The 17,851-nt window shown below is 37.7% G+C and overlaps 1 protein-coding gene across 1 annotated transcript in view; it reads left to right on the forward strand.

The window, feature by feature from the left end:
* LOC118832162 (ATP-binding cassette sub-family A member 3-like) overlaps positions 1–17,851 on the forward strand; it is a 259,116-nt gene that overhangs the window by 154,312 nt on the left and 86,953 nt on the right. Inside the window, exons 11-12 of the mRNA XM_036739579.1 lie at positions 5,002–5,145; positions 14,148–14,277. Of these exons, the coding sequence (XP_036595474.1) occupies positions 5,002–5,145; positions 14,148–14,277 (274 nt within the window). The remainder of the gene's footprint in view (positions 1–5,001; positions 5,146–14,147; positions 14,278–17,851) is intronic.

Genomic DNA, 17,851 nt, shown 5'->3' on the forward strand with positions numbered 1-17,851 from the left:
GTTGATAATTTCAGTAGAGATAGCTGTTATGTCTCTGTTCCATAGCTGCAAAGAACTACTTCTCTCTGTTCTGTTCTGTGTGATTCAGGAATGCTTTATAGCTGATAAGGTAGAAAAAACTCCTGCAACCATGGATCTCTCTCCTTTGATATGAGAGAAATGGAGTTGATGGCAAAACTCAGGCATTTAGCTCTTTTCCTCCTTGCTTATAATGCAAAGAGCACAATATTATCCACTTTGGTAATATGATATCACTATTGTCAGAGGCAATTACTCAATGTAGGTAACTTGTACTCATATTTCAACAAAGCATTGTTACTATTGGCCATCCTTTGGGACATGGAAATAGTATTGTTATGGAGAATGCTTCACTGTGTGTGGGACAGCAACTTCACCCAAAATTAAACTTGGAGGCTTCTCAAGTAGAAAGTAGAAATGGATTTTATTATGATCCCGGGAGAAAGGGCAGTCTTTGAATCGATAGACAAGAATCGATAGACAAGACAATCGGTAGGGAGAGGCGGCACCCAGAGGGCAGAACTTAGCTTTATAGCTTAACCCAAACAACCCCCACCCCACGACTGGCCTTTTACTCTCACTGGTGGAGTTCAGGCCTATGATCTAAATGCAGAAATCTACTACCCCAGGTACAATTTAGCCAATGCCAAACTCTTAAAAACACTTTTATCCTTATTTGGCAAGGTTTGTGCTGGAAGGGTCTTAGGTTGCTCTAAGTTTCGGATTCCTATGGGTCAGGTGATTCGAAACTTAGGCCTAGCTGACAATCAGAAGCCCTGAGCCCCTCTGAAAAGTGCCCCCCCCCACCTCGCATTCATCCCACTCAATTTATAGAAAGGCTGAGGCTCAGATTTTATGAGGTCTTCACTTATCCCACTCAACTGTAATGGCCATTTAATTTTAGAATTATTTTTAAAGTAAGTTTTTATTGATGTATCTGTTTTGTTACACTCCCACAATTTCTTCCACTATCCTTCCAACTCCTCCCAGGAAGCCATCCCATATAACAAATAGTACTTTAAAGACAAAAAAAAAGTGAAAAATAATAAACATTTTGGATCAATACATAGAAAAAATTTCAGAAAACATGTGCAATGTATAACACATGAGGACTTCCCACCTCTGCAGGGGAGTGGGATGGCCGTGTCCTTTCATGTCTTTTTAGCCATGCTTCTTTTTTTATAATTTTGTAATGTTCATTTTGATCTTTCTTTGTGATTCCTTTTTTCATATTGTCCTCACTGAGTGTATTATTTCCTTGACTCTCTATCACTCTATCCGTTTGTAATACAGGGAAAATTAGGAACCCCTGAGAAACCCCTAGCTACTGACAAGCACTCCCAGAAAAATGGACTCAGATATCTTTGGCATTTAGCAAACCCCCTGGGACTCCATGACTCCACCAAGGAATGTCAATAGATAGGACCATCCCACTGAAGGATAACCTGGCAGACCCTTTCTAGCAGATATCCCCGGGAACTCCGTGACTCCACCAAGGAATGTAAATGAGATTCTCCCACTAGTACGATAACCTGACTGAATCTTTTGATCAGCCAGGACCTTTGTTCCTGTTCCACTGCCCTGTACCCCCACATATCCTATATAAGCCAAGCTGTCACCCCAACACGGGGCCATTGATTTGCAGTTGCAGTACCCCAATGGCCGCCGGCTAATAAATTCTCCACTTAAAACTTATACTCTGTGGCGTGTCTCACTCGCTTCTGGTATAACACATTCATGTGGATTTTCCATGCTTTTCTGTATTCATCACATTCATCATTTCTTATACCACAGTGATATTCCATTATATTCATGTACCATAATTTATTTAGCCATTCATTAATGAGTGAGCATCTACTTTTTTTTTCAATTCTTGGCTGTCACAAAAAGTACTACTATAAATATTTTGGTGTATATGAGAGATTTCTTCTTTTCAAGGCCTCTTCAAGACTAGTAATGGAATTTCCAGTCAAAAGGGTAATCATTTTTAGTATTTTATTTGTATAATTTCAAAATTGCTTTCTGAAAAACAAAATTGCTTTCTGACATTGACTATTCCCATATTTTGTCATCTTTGCCAGTTTGCAGAGTATAAAAACCTCAAGGTTGTTTTGATGTGCATTTCTCTTATTATTAGTGATGTGAGGCATTCTTTCATGTGGTTATTAATACTTCTTATTTCTTATTTTGGGTACTGTGTGTTCACATTTTTTGATCACTTATCTATTTATAAGAAGCTTTTGGTTTTATACACACACACATACGCAGATAGACATGCATATATATGTATATATGTATATGTATATATGTGTACATATACATACACTTAAGGGCAGCTAGGTGGCACAGTGGATAGGGTGCTGGGCCTGGAGTCAGGAAGATTCCTCTTTGTGAGTTCAAATCTGGCCTCAGACACCTACTAGCTGTGTGACTCTGTCACAGTTTTCTCATCTGTAAAATTAGCTGGAGAAGCAACTGGCAAACCACTCCAGTATGTTTGCCAAGAAATCCCCAAATGGGGTCATGAAGAGTTGGATGAAACTGAAAATGAGTGAAAATATATACGTAAATACAAAAACATATTTTACATAGTAAATATATTTACATAAAGATATTTATATGTGTATGTATGTATGCATATTTTTATATTTTGGTCACATATATATATGTGTGTGTGTGTGTGTGTGTTAATTATTTATATCTCAGGCACCAAACCTTTATCTGACAAATTTGAAACAAAGATTTTTTTCTCCTTTCAACTGCTTTCCTTTTTATCCTAGGTACATCTATTTTGTTTCTGAAGAAACATTTCAGTTTCTTGCAATCAAAGTTTCCTATTTTACCTTTTGTAATTGCTTCTATCTCTTACTTTTTGCTAAGAATCATCTAGTTTTTAATGATATAATATTTAATATTAAGGTCATATATCCATTTAGAATGTATTGTAGAATATGGTGAAATATATTGGTGTAGCAACAATCTGCTAGCAACTACTGTGGCTGTGTAAAACCAACAACAACCAGCACACAGAAGGCCACTAACACAGGTTCTTTGATCTGCTTTTCTAAGGAAAGCACCTGTAAGGGGTTAACAATCTCAGTTTAATTAAACATACATATGTCAATCACTTAGTTCAGGGGGAAAAGATCAACCCCCTGAACTTTGAGGCAAATACAAACAGAAATTACAAACATCAACAGACAGACCTTGTCTGATTCAAATCACAATTCATAGTTACCAGTGGGAGTGGGAGGGGGGGCAGTTATGGCTTGGCCAGAGTCCATGAGTGTGCCCCAAAAGTTAGACACCAAGCTCCCTTCAATTATATCCTGTTTGGAGCCCTGAGGGCTCTGATCTCAGCCAGGCTGGGTGTGTGAAAGTTCCCCAGTCCCAAACTCTTCATATACAAGTCAATGACTCCTGATTGCCTCAGTGCTGAGAAATAGCAGGAGAAATACTCCAAGACAAAGAAAGCAAAAGGTTTCCTACCAATTCAAGCAAAGGGGAGACTTGATAGTCTTAGCATCCTGAAAGGGAAGAACTGGGAAAAGTCTGATTGCTGTTACAGTTGGTCTAAGCCTAATTTCTGTCAGACTGCTTTCCATTTTCCCAACAGTTTTTATCAAATAGAGAGTTCATTCCAAAGGAATTTATGTTTTCCTCTTTACGAAGCATTGTCTTATTGAGTTCCATTTTTTTCCTGATTCTCCTTTGTCTAGTCTCTGCCACTGATCTACCTCTCCATTTTTTAACCGTTACTATATGATTTGATGACTGCTGCTTTGTAATATAGTTTCAGGTCTATAAGTGCTATTTGTCCCTTTGTCCCTACCTCTTTTTGTTATTTCATCTTATATTCTGGATGCTTGATTTTTCCAAGTGGGTTTTATTATTGTTTTATCAAGTTCTGTAAAGTGTCCCTTTGATAATTTTATTAACATAGCATTAAAAGTATAAATTAACTTTGGTGTTGTCATTTTTATTGTTTTGGCATGACCCATCCTTGAGCACTAGATATTCCTCCAAGTATTTAAGTTATTATTTATTTTGTTAAGGTTCACTTTGTAATTGAATCTATACAATTTTTTTGTATGTTTTGGCAGATTGTTCCCCAGATGTTTTATGCATTTTGTAGTTAACTGGGAATGGGATTTCCCTTTCTTTTATTGATTCTTGAATTTTGTTGTTATTGTGTACAAATGCTATAGATTTTGAAGATTTATTTTGTATCAATTAGTATTTTTGCTGATTCCCTAGGATTTTCTAAGTAAACCATTATATTTTCAACAAAGAGTGATAGTTTTATCTCCTCTTTACCCATCTTTATGCCTTTAATTTCTTTTTTTGTCTTATTACTGTTTCTAGCACTTAAAGAACTATATAAAATAATAGTTGGGACAGTGCACATTCTTGCTTTACTCTCATATTTATTGAGAAGAGTTCTAGTTTATTTCCCTTGTATATGATGCTTGATTTTAGTTTTAGATAGGTATTTTTTATTATACTTAAAACAAGTTCCTCTATTTCTATACTTTGTAGAGTTTTTAGCATATATAACTATTGTACATTTTAAAAAGCTCTTCCCACATCTGTTGAAATGATCACGTGGTATGGGATGTTTTTGTTTTTATATGATTTTTATGTTAATTATTTATTATGATTGTCTGCTGTTTTTCCAAATATTGGACAATTCTTGCATCCCTGGTATAAATCCAACTTAGTCATGATGAATAATTTCTTAAACAAATCACTATAGTATGTTGTGGTGTTAATTTTTAAATATGAGTTGGATTCTTAATTTGTAATTTTTATTATGTTATTGTTCATTTTTTTCTTCTGTGGGAATGCATCTTTGAAATTATAAGGTAAGTTAATGAAAGAACATGGATTCAATTTGCTAAAATATGATTTAAACAGTATTTAAACAGATAAAGCTATAGTATAATTCAAACTTGTTAATCCATTTAAAAATTTCCTTTCCAGCCCTCCTATTGGTCTGGAAGGCCAAGTAATGCTTCAAAGAAAGAAGAGCTGGAGAATGATGTTAATACACCTCAGAGAAACACTTATATTCAGGATGAACCTACAGACTTGGCTGCAGGAATAAAAATTTGTAATCTGTCCAAGGTACTGTTTCATAAGTCTTCTTTCAAAAGCATTAGGAATACCACCATAGCTTAGACAAGCAGTTCTCGAATTGTTGAACCTCCTTACCTTCTTAATAATTTTTGAGGACCCCAAAGAGATTAAGTTTATGTGGATTATAGTTACAAAGATTTACCATATATGAAATTAAAACTAATAAAGTTTTAAAATATTTATTTATTAATCTATTTAAAATAATAATAACAAACTAATTACTTATTAACATGAATAACATCTTTTTGGAAATATGACTATTTTTAAAACAAAAAATTATTAGAAGAAGAGCATTGTTTTACGTATTTTGTCCAATCTCTTTAATGTGTGGTTTAATAGAAGATAGCTAAATTCTCTTATCTGCTTCTGCATTCAGTCTGTTTTGATAGGTTGTTTTAGTTGAAGTATATAAAGAAAATCTGGCCTCACACAAATATATATATATTTCAAAAGGCGTATAATATTTTAGTATTACTATGAAAATAGCTTTGACCTTGAGAACCTCATAAAGGGATCCCCAGGGATCCTTAGACCCACACTTTAAGAACTGCAAGATTTGATCGGTGGACCCTAAGAAAGATTTTGTAGGAGATAATAATAATAGTTCCCCCCTATTATACAGTGTTTGAAGCTTGGTTATATAAAATAAACATTCTTGATTTCCCTTTAATATTTTGAATCAAAATTAATGGATGGTAATTTCAACTGAATGGAGTAATTGAAAGCACTGTTAAAAAAATTACAATAGTCAAGAAAGAGCTAGAGTTCACATTAAAATCCCAGACTATTTTTCATGAACATTTCCTCTTTGCAAAATATAGCAATTGGCAACTAGCAGCTCACAAATTGCATATGACTTTTTTTGTGTGGTTTACCTAGATCTAGTCTGCATTTGGTTGTGAGGTTTTTACGCGCTAATACATTGTCGGCTTTTGTATAGGTGCTGAGAAAAAAAAGTATATTTTTTTCTATTCCCATTCAATTTTCTCCAGAGATTTATCCTATCTAACTTTCCTGAAATTCTATCTATCTTCTTACTACTTACGACTAGTTTGTTTTTTGTTAGATTTATCTAGTTCTGAGAAGGGAAATTTGAGGTCCCCCACTACTATAGTTTTATTGACTGTTTCCTTTTGTAACTCATTTAAATTTTCTTTAAGGATTAGGATGCTATGCCATTTGGTGCATATATGTTTGCTCTTGATATTATTTCATTGTTTATGGTACATTTTAGCAGGATGTAGCTTCCTTGATTATCTCTGTTAATTAGATCTGTTTTTGCTTTTGCTTTATCTGAGATCATGATTGCTACCTTTGCTTTTTTTTTTTTTACTGCAGCTGAAGCTTAATAAATTCTGCTCTATCCCCTTACCTTTACTCTGTGTATGTCTCTGTTCTTCAAGTGTGTTTCTTGTAAACAGCATATTGTAGGAATCTTGTTTTTAATTCACTCTGCTATCTGCTTGCTTTTTATGGGTGAGTTCACCCCATTCAAATTCACAGTTATGATTATTGATTATTTATTATTATTATTTCCCTCCATCCTATTTCCTCCCTGTTTGTCCTTGTCTGTCACTTTTTCCAGTGTGCCCTCCCTTCTATCATCTCGTTCTTCTCTTATCTCCCTCCCCTCATACTTTCCTATAGGGTAAGATAGATTTCTATACCCAGCTGAGTGTGTATATTATTCCCTCTTTCAGCCAATTCTTTTTAAAATCTTATTTAATATTTTATTTTCCCCAATTATATGTAAAAGCAATTTAAACATTCTTTTTTTTCAGATTTTGACTTCCAAATTCCCTTCCTCCCCTGACCCTCCCACTGAGAAAGCAAGCAATATGACATAGGTTATACATGTGTAGTCATACAAAACACATTTCCATGTAAGTTACTCTGTGAAAGAAAACACAAACAAAAAAAACCAAGAAAAATAAAGTAAAGGAAAAGTATCTTTGACCTGCATTCAGGCTCTGCCAGTTCTTTCTTTGGAGATGGACGGCACCTTTCATCATAAGTTCTACAGAATTGTCTTGGATCATTGTATTGCTGAGAATTGCTAAGTTATTCCTAGTAGATCATCATACAATATTGCTATTACTGTGTACAGTGTTTTCCTGGTTCTGCTCATTTCACTTTGCATCAGTTCATGTAAGTCTTTCCATGTTTTTCTGAGAGCATCCTGCTCATCATTTCTTAAAGCACAATAGTATTCCATCACAATCATTCCCTAATTGATAGACCTCAATTTCCATTTCTTTGCCACCACTAAAAGAGCTGCTATAAATATTTTTGTATGCATATAGGTCCTTTTCCTTTTGTGGTTTCTCTTTATCTCTTTGGGATATAGACCTAGTAGAGGTATTGCTTGGTCAAAGGGTATGTATGGTTTTATAGCCCTTTGGGTATAGTTCCAAATTGCTCTTCAGAATGTTTGAATTGGTATACAACTTCACCAATAGTACATTAATGTTTTAATTTTCCCACATCCCCTCCAATATTTATCATTTTCCTTTTCTGTCATATTAACCAATCTGACAGGTATGAGATAGTAGCTCAGAGCTGTTTTAATTTGCATTTCTCTCATCAATAGTGATTTAGAACATTTTTATATGACTACAGATAGCTTTTATTACTTTTGTTTGAAAATTGCCTGTTCATATCCTTTGACCATTTATTAATGGAGGAATGGCTCTTATTTCTAAACATTTAACTCAGTTTTCTATATGTTTAAGAAATGAAGTCCTTATCAGAGAAACTCACTGTAAAAAAATTTTTAACAGTAATGGTTGCCAAATATGCATTTCCCACCATCCTATTTTCCCTGTTTATCCTACTCTCACCTTTCAACCTGTCCATTTTTAATAGTGTTTTGCTTCTTACTTTTACCTCCCCCAATCTGCCCTCCCTTGTATCAGCTCTTCCTCCCTTCCCCCAATCCCCTTCCCTTCCTGTTTTCTGGCATGGTAAGCTAGATTTCTACTCCCAACTAAGTGTGTACATTATTCCCTCTTTGAGCCAATTCTGGTAACAGTAAGGTTCATTTGCTTCCCTCCCCACTTCCTCCATTTTCCCTTCCACTCTAAAATCCCTTTCAAGGCTCTTTTATGCCAGATAATTTGTTCCATTCTGCCTCTCCTTTTCTCTTTCTCCCAGTGCATTCTTCTTTCTCATCCCTTAATTTTGTATTTTTAGATAATCATACCATCACATTCAATTATCTCATGAAGTCATTATCTTTCTATTGGCAAGCACCCTAGCACACCCAAGATGGCCTGCCAGCACATGTTCTTTGATCTACTTTTCTAAAAGAAAGATAACTCAAAAGGTGTTAGCAATTCTACTTCTAATTAAATGATGTCATTTACTAGTTCAGGGGAAAGGTCAGCACCCTGAACATGGAGAAAATATGAGCAGAGAAATTAGCACAAAGATCCAATGGACATGGCTCCAACTGTCTAGTAATCTTGGTACACACTTTAACATTTACGTACACATTGGACCAGGGGAGCACCAACATCTGAGTATGCAGGGAGCTCCTTAACAAATGGATACCCGGAGCCCCATCCAGGAAATCAAAATCTCCTTTTCAAGAGCAAGCCCCCAAAGCAAAATCTCACTTCAGAATATATATACACTGTTGGCTAATAGGCTCCAAGCCAGAAGACATCACAACCCTCCTGACTCAGTGCCTAATTAGCTTAGTACCAAAAGGTGTTAAAGCCTTCCTGCAAGCAAACTTCCCCTAAGCAAGCTTCCCCTTATGCAAGTGCCTCCCCCAGTGGGCTCTGTGTGACTCAAGATGTATCACAGCTGTGAGCTGGGCCAAAGCTCAAAACAGCAAAACATCCATAGTTGAAATACCTATGTACCTTTACACCTGGGAACATGACTCCTGTTCCAAGGAGAGAAAAGGACACATGTGGTCACATAGGCCTATTAATGGGTGGGGAAGATCTTATATTCCATTAACCTTACATTCAACCCCAAGATCTTACATGTTAGTTAAATAGGTCGATGGGGCTTTAGGGGCGATTTGTAACATCTCTTAAGAAATAAGTACAACATAATTCTCACAAACTAAACACATCATGAGCTTCACATTTGCAAAATACATAACAACTTATTACCAGGGTGGCCACACAACCTTAAACAAACACAAAATATATAACATTCCAAAATACTTGCTTATACAATCAGGGAATCCCAGGTCAGGGTCTTTCCTAGCACAATACAACATGCTCCACCCTAGGTCACAGTAGGTTATAATCCCCTCCATCCAAAACAAAAATATCCAAGTAAAAGTCCTCTTGGGTGTGTGTCCTGCTGCCCACACAGCCATTGCAGGCTTCCACCTGGCATGCTCTAGTGAGCCAAAGAGTCTAGGTCTTAACACTGCTTCACGTCCGGAGGGGCAGCTGGGCAACAAAGCCAACAGGGTGGCTTTGGGGGCCATGGCACTTCCCCCATCCACCATAGACAACTCGGCCTCCTAGGTTCCAATTCATCCCAGGGGAATGCGGCAGAAAGGCGTGCTCACTGCTCCTTCCTTGCTGCCAAGCCTCCATCCGGACTTGGGGCTGATTTCTGAGTTCTGTGGTTCCTCCTCCCACAGGGGCTGACCACTCTCAGCTCCTGCCTGGGTTCACACACAGGCAGCTCTCCCCTCCCGCTCCATGTCTCACCTCACCAGGGTCTGCATGCAGGCTCCAGGGGTTCCTGTCCCCAGCTTCTGTCTCTGGCCCTCATCACCCCAATTCCAGGGCAACTTGTCCTCTCTCAGCCCTACATGGAGATGGGCCACTCTGGTCTGGGTTCTGGGCACAGCACACTTCCAGAGCCTCCACCCCTCCAGCACAGTCTGGGGCGGGGCTACTCGAGCCCTGGCTCTGGCTATCCCCATCTGCCACAAGCTTGTTCTCACTCACTTTCTCTCAGGTTGCTGACAAAAAGCAATACAATAACTGGGCCAGAAACTATGCTAGTCCCACAAAAACCCATACTTTTCTTTAGTCTGTGCACATCTGCCAACTATGTCAAATGTATTAGCCAGCACCCTGGCATACCCAGGATGGCCTGCTAGCACAGGTTCTTTGATCTGCTTTTATAAAGGAAAGACAGCTTCAGAAGGGTGAACAGTTAAACAGTGCAGACTTTATTCTATCTAACCTCACAAAGGTTGCTGAGCACCAACTCCTACAGCATTCTCTAATCACCCTTCTTGCAGGGGCCAGCGAGAAGGGGGGCCAACTCCCCCTATGTCTCAATGGGGCCAATCGAGATGGGCACAACTTGTGAATTCCTCTAAATCCCCTCAAGCCTTAATGGGGGACAGTTGAGGCAGACACAGATTCCCCCCAAGCCTTGATGGGGGCCCATCAAAGCACACACAGCATCCTAGCTTGTGAATTTCAACCCTAAAGGTTCCCACTCACTGACCAGTGCCCACCTGCTTTATACTTACACTCCACCCCTCCAGTGTCCCAACCTTTACAATCTAAACAGGCAACACGTGGCCCTTACAATCTACATGGGTCATGGTAGAGATGTTTTGAACCACAGAATTCATATCTAACACCTGGGGACAGGAGATGGTTATGGCCATGGATCCTGGAAAACCAGACTCCAAAAAATACTAACAAAAATCCACTTTGTTTATGCTTGCAGGCTTTTATTTGCTCCATTCTAATTTTCAGGAAGTTGTTGCTTGGGCAATGTTTTGTAACTCTTCTTTGAAGCTATTAATTCCCTTTCCAATTCTTTTTTTCATAGTTCTTACTCCTTTTCCAACTTATCATTCCAGTTATAAAAACTTTTAAACACTCTTATTTCAACTCTCTCAAGAATTGGAGTTGAATTTCTTTACTTTGTGCCCAAGCTCTGTTTTTCTCTGAGTCATAACTTTGATGTTTTGGAGTCATTCTCTTTGTGTTTATGCCATGAGCATCCCTGCCACCATAATAGCTCAATATGTTGTTCTTTTTTTTGTTTCCTTACTCTTCCAATCCTGATTAATAAGTTAATTTCTGATTTTGAACTGGATGTTAGGGCCAGGCTCAACATACTTTTGGAGGGAATGTCTGGGCTATTCCTGTTGCTATTTTCTTGGGTATTGAGTACTGTGTTATTCCAGGATCTCAGGGACAGGCTGGAGACCTGTAAGTTTTCACTTGTCCCAATGTGTTCTAATCCCAGGAAATTTTGGCTGTTACCTTTCTGGTCTGAGTTCTGCAAGTTCCTGACCTGAGTTTGGGTCTTTGTGAGAGTAGGCTGCTGTAGGATTCTTGCCCTGGTTATTCCACTGCAGATTGGGTTAGATGCTAGAGTCTGAGCCAAACCTGCTGCCTCTGCTTCTGACTTCTGAACTTCTTCCTTTATTGTCATACTGCCCAGAACCTGCCTACCTGGAAACACCAGGCTCAATCTGCCTAGGGTCTGTGAAGAGGAAGTAGATAGTGGGTGATGAAGTAGCCAGTTAACACCTGTCCCAGTCATAGTACCCTATTGTGAATCTGGTAGAACCCTAGTGTGGTCTGGCACTTCCTCTTGTCCTGATATACAGCCTTTCCTGCCATGCTGAGTGATTTCCGGGGAGTACTCCTGGCCTGACCCTGCCAGCACAGAACTCACTGTGGTTAGCTGGGCTAGACAAATGACTCACTGTGACCTTTTCTAGATTTCCTCATCCAGATTCAATCTGGTGTGTTTTATAGATTGTTTTAAAGGAGTTTGTAGAGGGCAGCTCACTGTATTCTTTCTAGTCACACTCAGTAGTGGCTTTGTTGTCTTATCCAATCTGTCACTCTTTCAATTTATTTGATTTTTAAGTTAGTTCACATTCAAAATTATAAACATGTTTAGATTTTCCTCCATTTATCAATAATACTGGGTTTTTTAGTCATTTTCTCTAAACATAGTACTTTATCTTTTCAGTTCTTTTAGCTTATTCTTCTTTATAGCAACTCTATTCCCATCAGTTCTCTTCCCCGCCCCCCTCATTTGTGAACCTTTTCTTTAGTTTTGGAAATGAGCTTAACTCATTAATTCCCTTATCTTTCTCTTCTTTTTTTTTCTTTTAGTTAAGTAGTCAAATAAAATGTCCCTTCCTTTTGTCTCTTTTAACTTAATAGTTTTAATTTTTCATTTCTTGTGTCTCTTTCAAAATAGGATTTCTTTCCCTCATTCTCTTCATTATTTCTCTTTCCTTTCTGTCTATTCTATACTTTTATTCTTTCATTCATAGCCTTTATACTTCTTTAATCCTTCTTTAGTCTGTATTCCTCATGAAATTAAAACTTCTAAGGTACCTATTTCATGTTCCTTCTAAAAAGTTTGTTATTGCATAGATCTTGTCCCCTTTCCCCCCCTTTTGTCTTTTCTGCCTTATTCTTAGAAGTACTGATTACTGCCGAGTAGAGAGGGTAGAAATCCATGGTAGAAATCTTCCTATGTCTCTGGTCCTGTGTTTTGTTACTGCCCTCTGCCCTCTCCATGATGATTTTTTCTCTATTGTCAAAAAATCACTCTAGAACTATCCCCTAACACTTTTCATACCCTCCCCTAGAGCTCTGAATTGCTATCTCATGAGGTGGTATCATTCTCTCTAAGTACAAAATCCCTGCAGATCATAACCATTGTAAGGTTTCTACTTCCCATTATAGAATATGTCTTTACTCCTATGGGAGGATTCTTCAATGATCCTCATCCCAACACAGAAACAAAATTTAGCCTCTTCTTTCTCTTCTTCATTCCCTCTCTTCACATGTCCTTTTATTGGCCTTCTCCTTGCTGTGAAAATACAGAAATTATTTTCCCTCCATTGTTAACCTTTGACTTAAGGTATTCACATGTTCCCCTCAATCTTTCTCACGTCTTTTTGTCTGTAGTCAGGATGTTGTGAGGTTTAGTCTCATGTTTCAGGCCTATTTTTCCATCATCATTTATTCTGTTTTCATTTTCACCCTTGTCTCTTTGTGTATTAGAAAAAAATTTCTTAATGTTTTCTCTCTTGTTTTTTTTGCTGTTGTTATTAATGTCAATGATGTGAAGTCCAGGTGTAGGCCCTGGTGTAGATGGCCACGTGGGGGCAAAGAGCCTCCCCAAGGAGACATAGAGAAGGGCTGCTGTGCCTGTTCTTCAGGAGCTCATTAGTCTCAACTTTAGGGCTACTTTCAGCTGGGCCTGGTGAACAAGGAGCCACATTTTCTTGTACTTTTTTTTTAAACCTCAGTAAAAGCAACCACTTGATATGAATAATGTATCTCAGTATTCTATTTGTACAAGACTAGATCAAAGTTAAACTAGGACAAGGAGCCTACTACAATCTACTCCATGACCCCTGCCTCCCAGCAGGCAAGGACACAAATCATAGCTATTTCTACTTTTTGGTCTCCAGTTTTACCAAGGCAGGTACTAGCCTTGGGTCTCTTTTCCCATCACCTTATCCTTAGGATCATCACAACAAGCTTCATTTGCAGTGCTAAATGTGCTGGTGCTCTCTTTGCTGCCCATGCTGAGACCAGTGTCCCTGCCACATTGCTGGTATTCATCTTGCTGCTGCCTGCAGACTCTTTGCCTTTTCTGCCTTTTCTAAACCTTGAGGCCATTACTCCTGATGCTGGTAATTATGCCAATTCATCTAATCCAAATTAGATCTGGTCTGGTGCAAATGAACACCTGGAGCCATAGTGCTCAAGTTGGACAAGTAAAAGGTGCATAGTGAGCATGAGATGAAATTGATCTGCTTGGTTGTATAGTGGATCTAAGGATTTCCTAAGAGGTAGATGGATAGTCTCTGAATGCTTCTTAAAAAGACCTCTCCTTCAAGTGGTCTCTTTTAGCCTATTTTATACTGAAATGCGTGCTTTTTTAGATATTTCCCTTCACATTAAGTGGTAGTATTATTCCATTGAAGGAAAGTTAATGTAGATTCTTACTAAGTTTCAGTACTCTTTAAGAGTTGTGTGTGGTCACTTTCTTTGCTTCTTGCACAGGTATTTAAGTCAAAGAATACCATTAAAAAGGCAGTAAACAACCTGACAATGAATATGTATGAGGGGCAGATCACTGTGCTTCTTGGACATAATGGAGCAGGGAAGACCACTACCCTGTCCATACTGACAGGTATGTATATGCTTCAGAACTTGGCAGTGAAAGCAGACCATTTGCTTATGAGTGTAGAAAAGTCTGGTCTGAAATGCTAGAGAGCTATTATTGTTTTTAATTTTTAATTATATTTTATTTTTATTCAATGATAAAGTTTATGACCAATTTAATATTCATCAGAAAACATTATAAAATTAGCAAACATTTTAAATATGGAGCATAAGTAGGTTACTGGATATTACTGATGATGATTTTCATGTAAAAAATGCTATTAAAGATATCATCCAGAAGATGTGGTATCATAAAACTGGTTGGCATGTTAAAAGTTATGGGTTGAAGATAAATAGCCTGATTGCTGCACTGGTAACTGTTGGGGTCTGCTGCGCCCCCCGCAACACCCAGGCCTTTGTCCAGCAAAGAACCCGATCTCGAGGACAATGAATGAGGCGGGAGCCGAGGTGGTTAGTAACTCCATTTATTGTTTCAGCAAGCAGGATTTTTATGCAGTACTAGCCTTTGTTACTGGGTGCAAGCAAGCTCGTGCATGATCCTCTAAGCCTATCAGGAGCCCCAGGGCCATACATCACAGTTCGTGGACAACTCATGTCCAGTGCTTATCTGGAAAGGGGGCATGTACTGTTCACAGCCTGCCTTATCAGAGGAGGAGGAGCCGAGCCAGACTGTGTAGCCCCAGATAATTCCCTTTTTTATGGGGCTGTCCTTGGGGCCTCAGCTCCCAAGCTCATCAGGCTCTCAAAAGCCCCTTACAACTCCCCCTTTTTGTTTTTGTGCCAAGATTCAACGCATACCGAATCAATGGCTGTATGCAGGGCCCCAAGACACATCCTCAACACTAAAGGAGTGCAACAACATAGCAAAAGGGCAAGGCCCCCAACAATGGCCACCATCTCTAAAACATGAGTAAGCCAATTGGGTGTTAAAAAGGTCTTAATATGACTCAGAAACTCGTCTATAACACTGTCAGGTTGTGAGTTCTCATGTGCTGCTTTTTCTTCCTCAGCGGCCAATTGCAACAACTGGGTAATTTCTGCTGTAATGTTCTGATTATGAAATAAGGCTTAAACATAGCATTCATTATCCTAAGGACACAAGGTAGACAAAAACTTATTATGACCAAACAAAGAACATAAGGTACTATATGGAAAATAGTCAAGAATACATTACGAAATGGGTAAATTTGAAAATATCAATAATTTTTTGAAACTATCAATAATTGTTTTGCTACTTCAATATTCCACTCAATCAGTATTTCACTCAATCCTTGCCCCCTTTTCTTTTGTTTGCAGACACCTCACCATTATAGGTACATCCAAATTTTTTCCTTTAACTATCCCTTAGTAAGTAAACATGGGAAGGATTGATCGGCGCATTGACAAATCAAAGGGGGCAGTCCCCTTTGTGAATATAGATACATAGACTCAAAAAAGAAATAAAAATGTAATTGTCTCTTTAAGATTCAAAAAGTTCTTTTCGTATGCAGCTGTCTGGCAGAGGACATCATTAGTGAAATCTTCTGGTCGTTGGTATCTATTCCAGTCATCTCCAGCACGGTGTCTTCTTCTTCTTCTCTTCTTGCAGGAACCAGCTTTCTGTCCATCCTCCTACAAGAGTAATCTTAGCACAATTTTAAATTATCATTTCTAATCTTTATAACCCTGATCATTTTTACAAACTCAAAATTGAAACCTTGGCCCATTGCCATATTTAAGAAATTCACATCAGAACTCAAATTCTCATACTTTACATGACTCATCATTAATTTCCCCACCAGAGGGATGATACTCCAGTACATACATAAATACATTAAATAACCAATTTTTAACACAGTACATATAAAATCTTAACCTAGTCATGTCATGTTTCCTTGATGGCACTACAAGATACGCCAAGCCACAAACCATTTTTCTTTTTAGCATCACTAGTTGTACCAAAATTTTGAACATGCATGATATTAATCAAATAACAAAATAACATTCTCACATTGCTTAAGGAACATGTACGAAGTGAATTCTAAGTGGCTCGTTTGCATATCTACCCTTCTTCATAAAGCTTTACTAAGTTGGTGCAAAAGTCCATAAGTAACACTAATTCCAAAGCATCATAACAAACAAAGTTTCTGGTTATAGCAAAATTCCTAAATATCACAAAGTTTCTTAGTCAAAAAGGTGTTGTAACGGAATCTCACATTGGTAACAGTAGGAGACTGATCACAGGAAAAATACTACTACTTTTAAAATCCTATAAACAAAGAGAACATCCTAAGGTGAGTCTTAAGCAGTTTGCATAAATTTCTGCACGTGTTCTAGTTCTAGATAAAATAATATTAGATTGCCCAGTAAGATAACACAAAAGAGCTCATATCTTACACTGACTACTTGCTCTGATCATGGAAACTTGCTATAGAAGGAAAAAAGCAGGGACTTGTGACATGCCAAATATGACAGGATAAAGCATCCTTGGCTTTGTTTATAATCCAGATATAGTTATGATTCCTCAATTATGCAGTATCTCTTCCACCTCATTGCTACACTCAGAAATAGGTGGGAAACTTCCTTTCCAAAGGAACACAGGGGGAAACTGAGGCCAGGAGGATCCCATCCTAGACTGAGACTAAGATTGTCCCCTCAGCTTTTTTCCCAAATGCAGATCTCCACCTTCAACAGTATGGATCACATTCCTTCTGAGTAGCTTGTGGCATTTCTCTCAGATACTGATTTAATGTAGATAACTGTACCCGAATTCATACTCAAAACAAAATTAGTTATGGTCCCAAGTGCCTTTTAACCTTAAACAGCAAGTCCCACCAATCACAGCTTAGAGTCAGATACAGAGCTGCAATAATAAGCAAGAAAGATTTACCAGGACTCACATACATAAGGGATTTAATTAAACATCTTTCATTGTCCACTTTAAACTTGTCTTGGTGTAAAAGCCAAATATTAGAATCCTTTCTATCTAATGTACATAAACTTTCAGTTTCTCAGCAAGCTAAGTTCATTGTTTAGGACCTACATAACTCAAACAAGTTCTTTTTCTGAGGCTGATGACCTTGCCCGTGCAGATAGTTTCCAAGAGCCTTGGCAATTTTACAAAATAAGGAGAAGTAACATGGTCTCCAGGAAGGGGTTAAATAGAAAAACCTTGTGTCTGTTTGCTATCTTTTGCTGTTTCTCTGAGCAGACTTATTCAAGGTCGAGCCTTTCTAAAAATCATGCAAAGGATTTTACAAAACTTTTCTTCATAAAAAAAATCTCTCTTTCTCAGAAACAGCTTATAATTTATCCTGATATTATTATTAATTCCTAAGTGCTAAGCAATTCTTAAATTTTGATCACCAAACCTTTTCCACATAATTGAGGAAAAAAAGAAAACTAAACATACTATTGTAAATACTATCTCTAAGCAATAACATGAATAGCTTAATTAATGATCTCACAAATTTCCCAAATGATACCAAAACAAATTAAAGACAAAATTTGGTAATTTAAGATTTCTTAAATTACAATTCTTAACCTAATAACATTTAGATTATAAAAGAAATTGCTTTTCTAACAACACAGATGATACAGCT

Source organism: Trichosurus vulpecula, chromosome 9 (assembly GCF_011100635.1).
Source record: "Trichosurus vulpecula isolate mTriVul1 chromosome 9, mTriVul1.pri, whole genome shotgun sequence".
Classification (NCBI taxonomy): Eukaryota; Metazoa; Chordata; class Mammalia; order Diprotodontia; family Phalangeridae; genus Trichosurus; species Trichosurus vulpecula.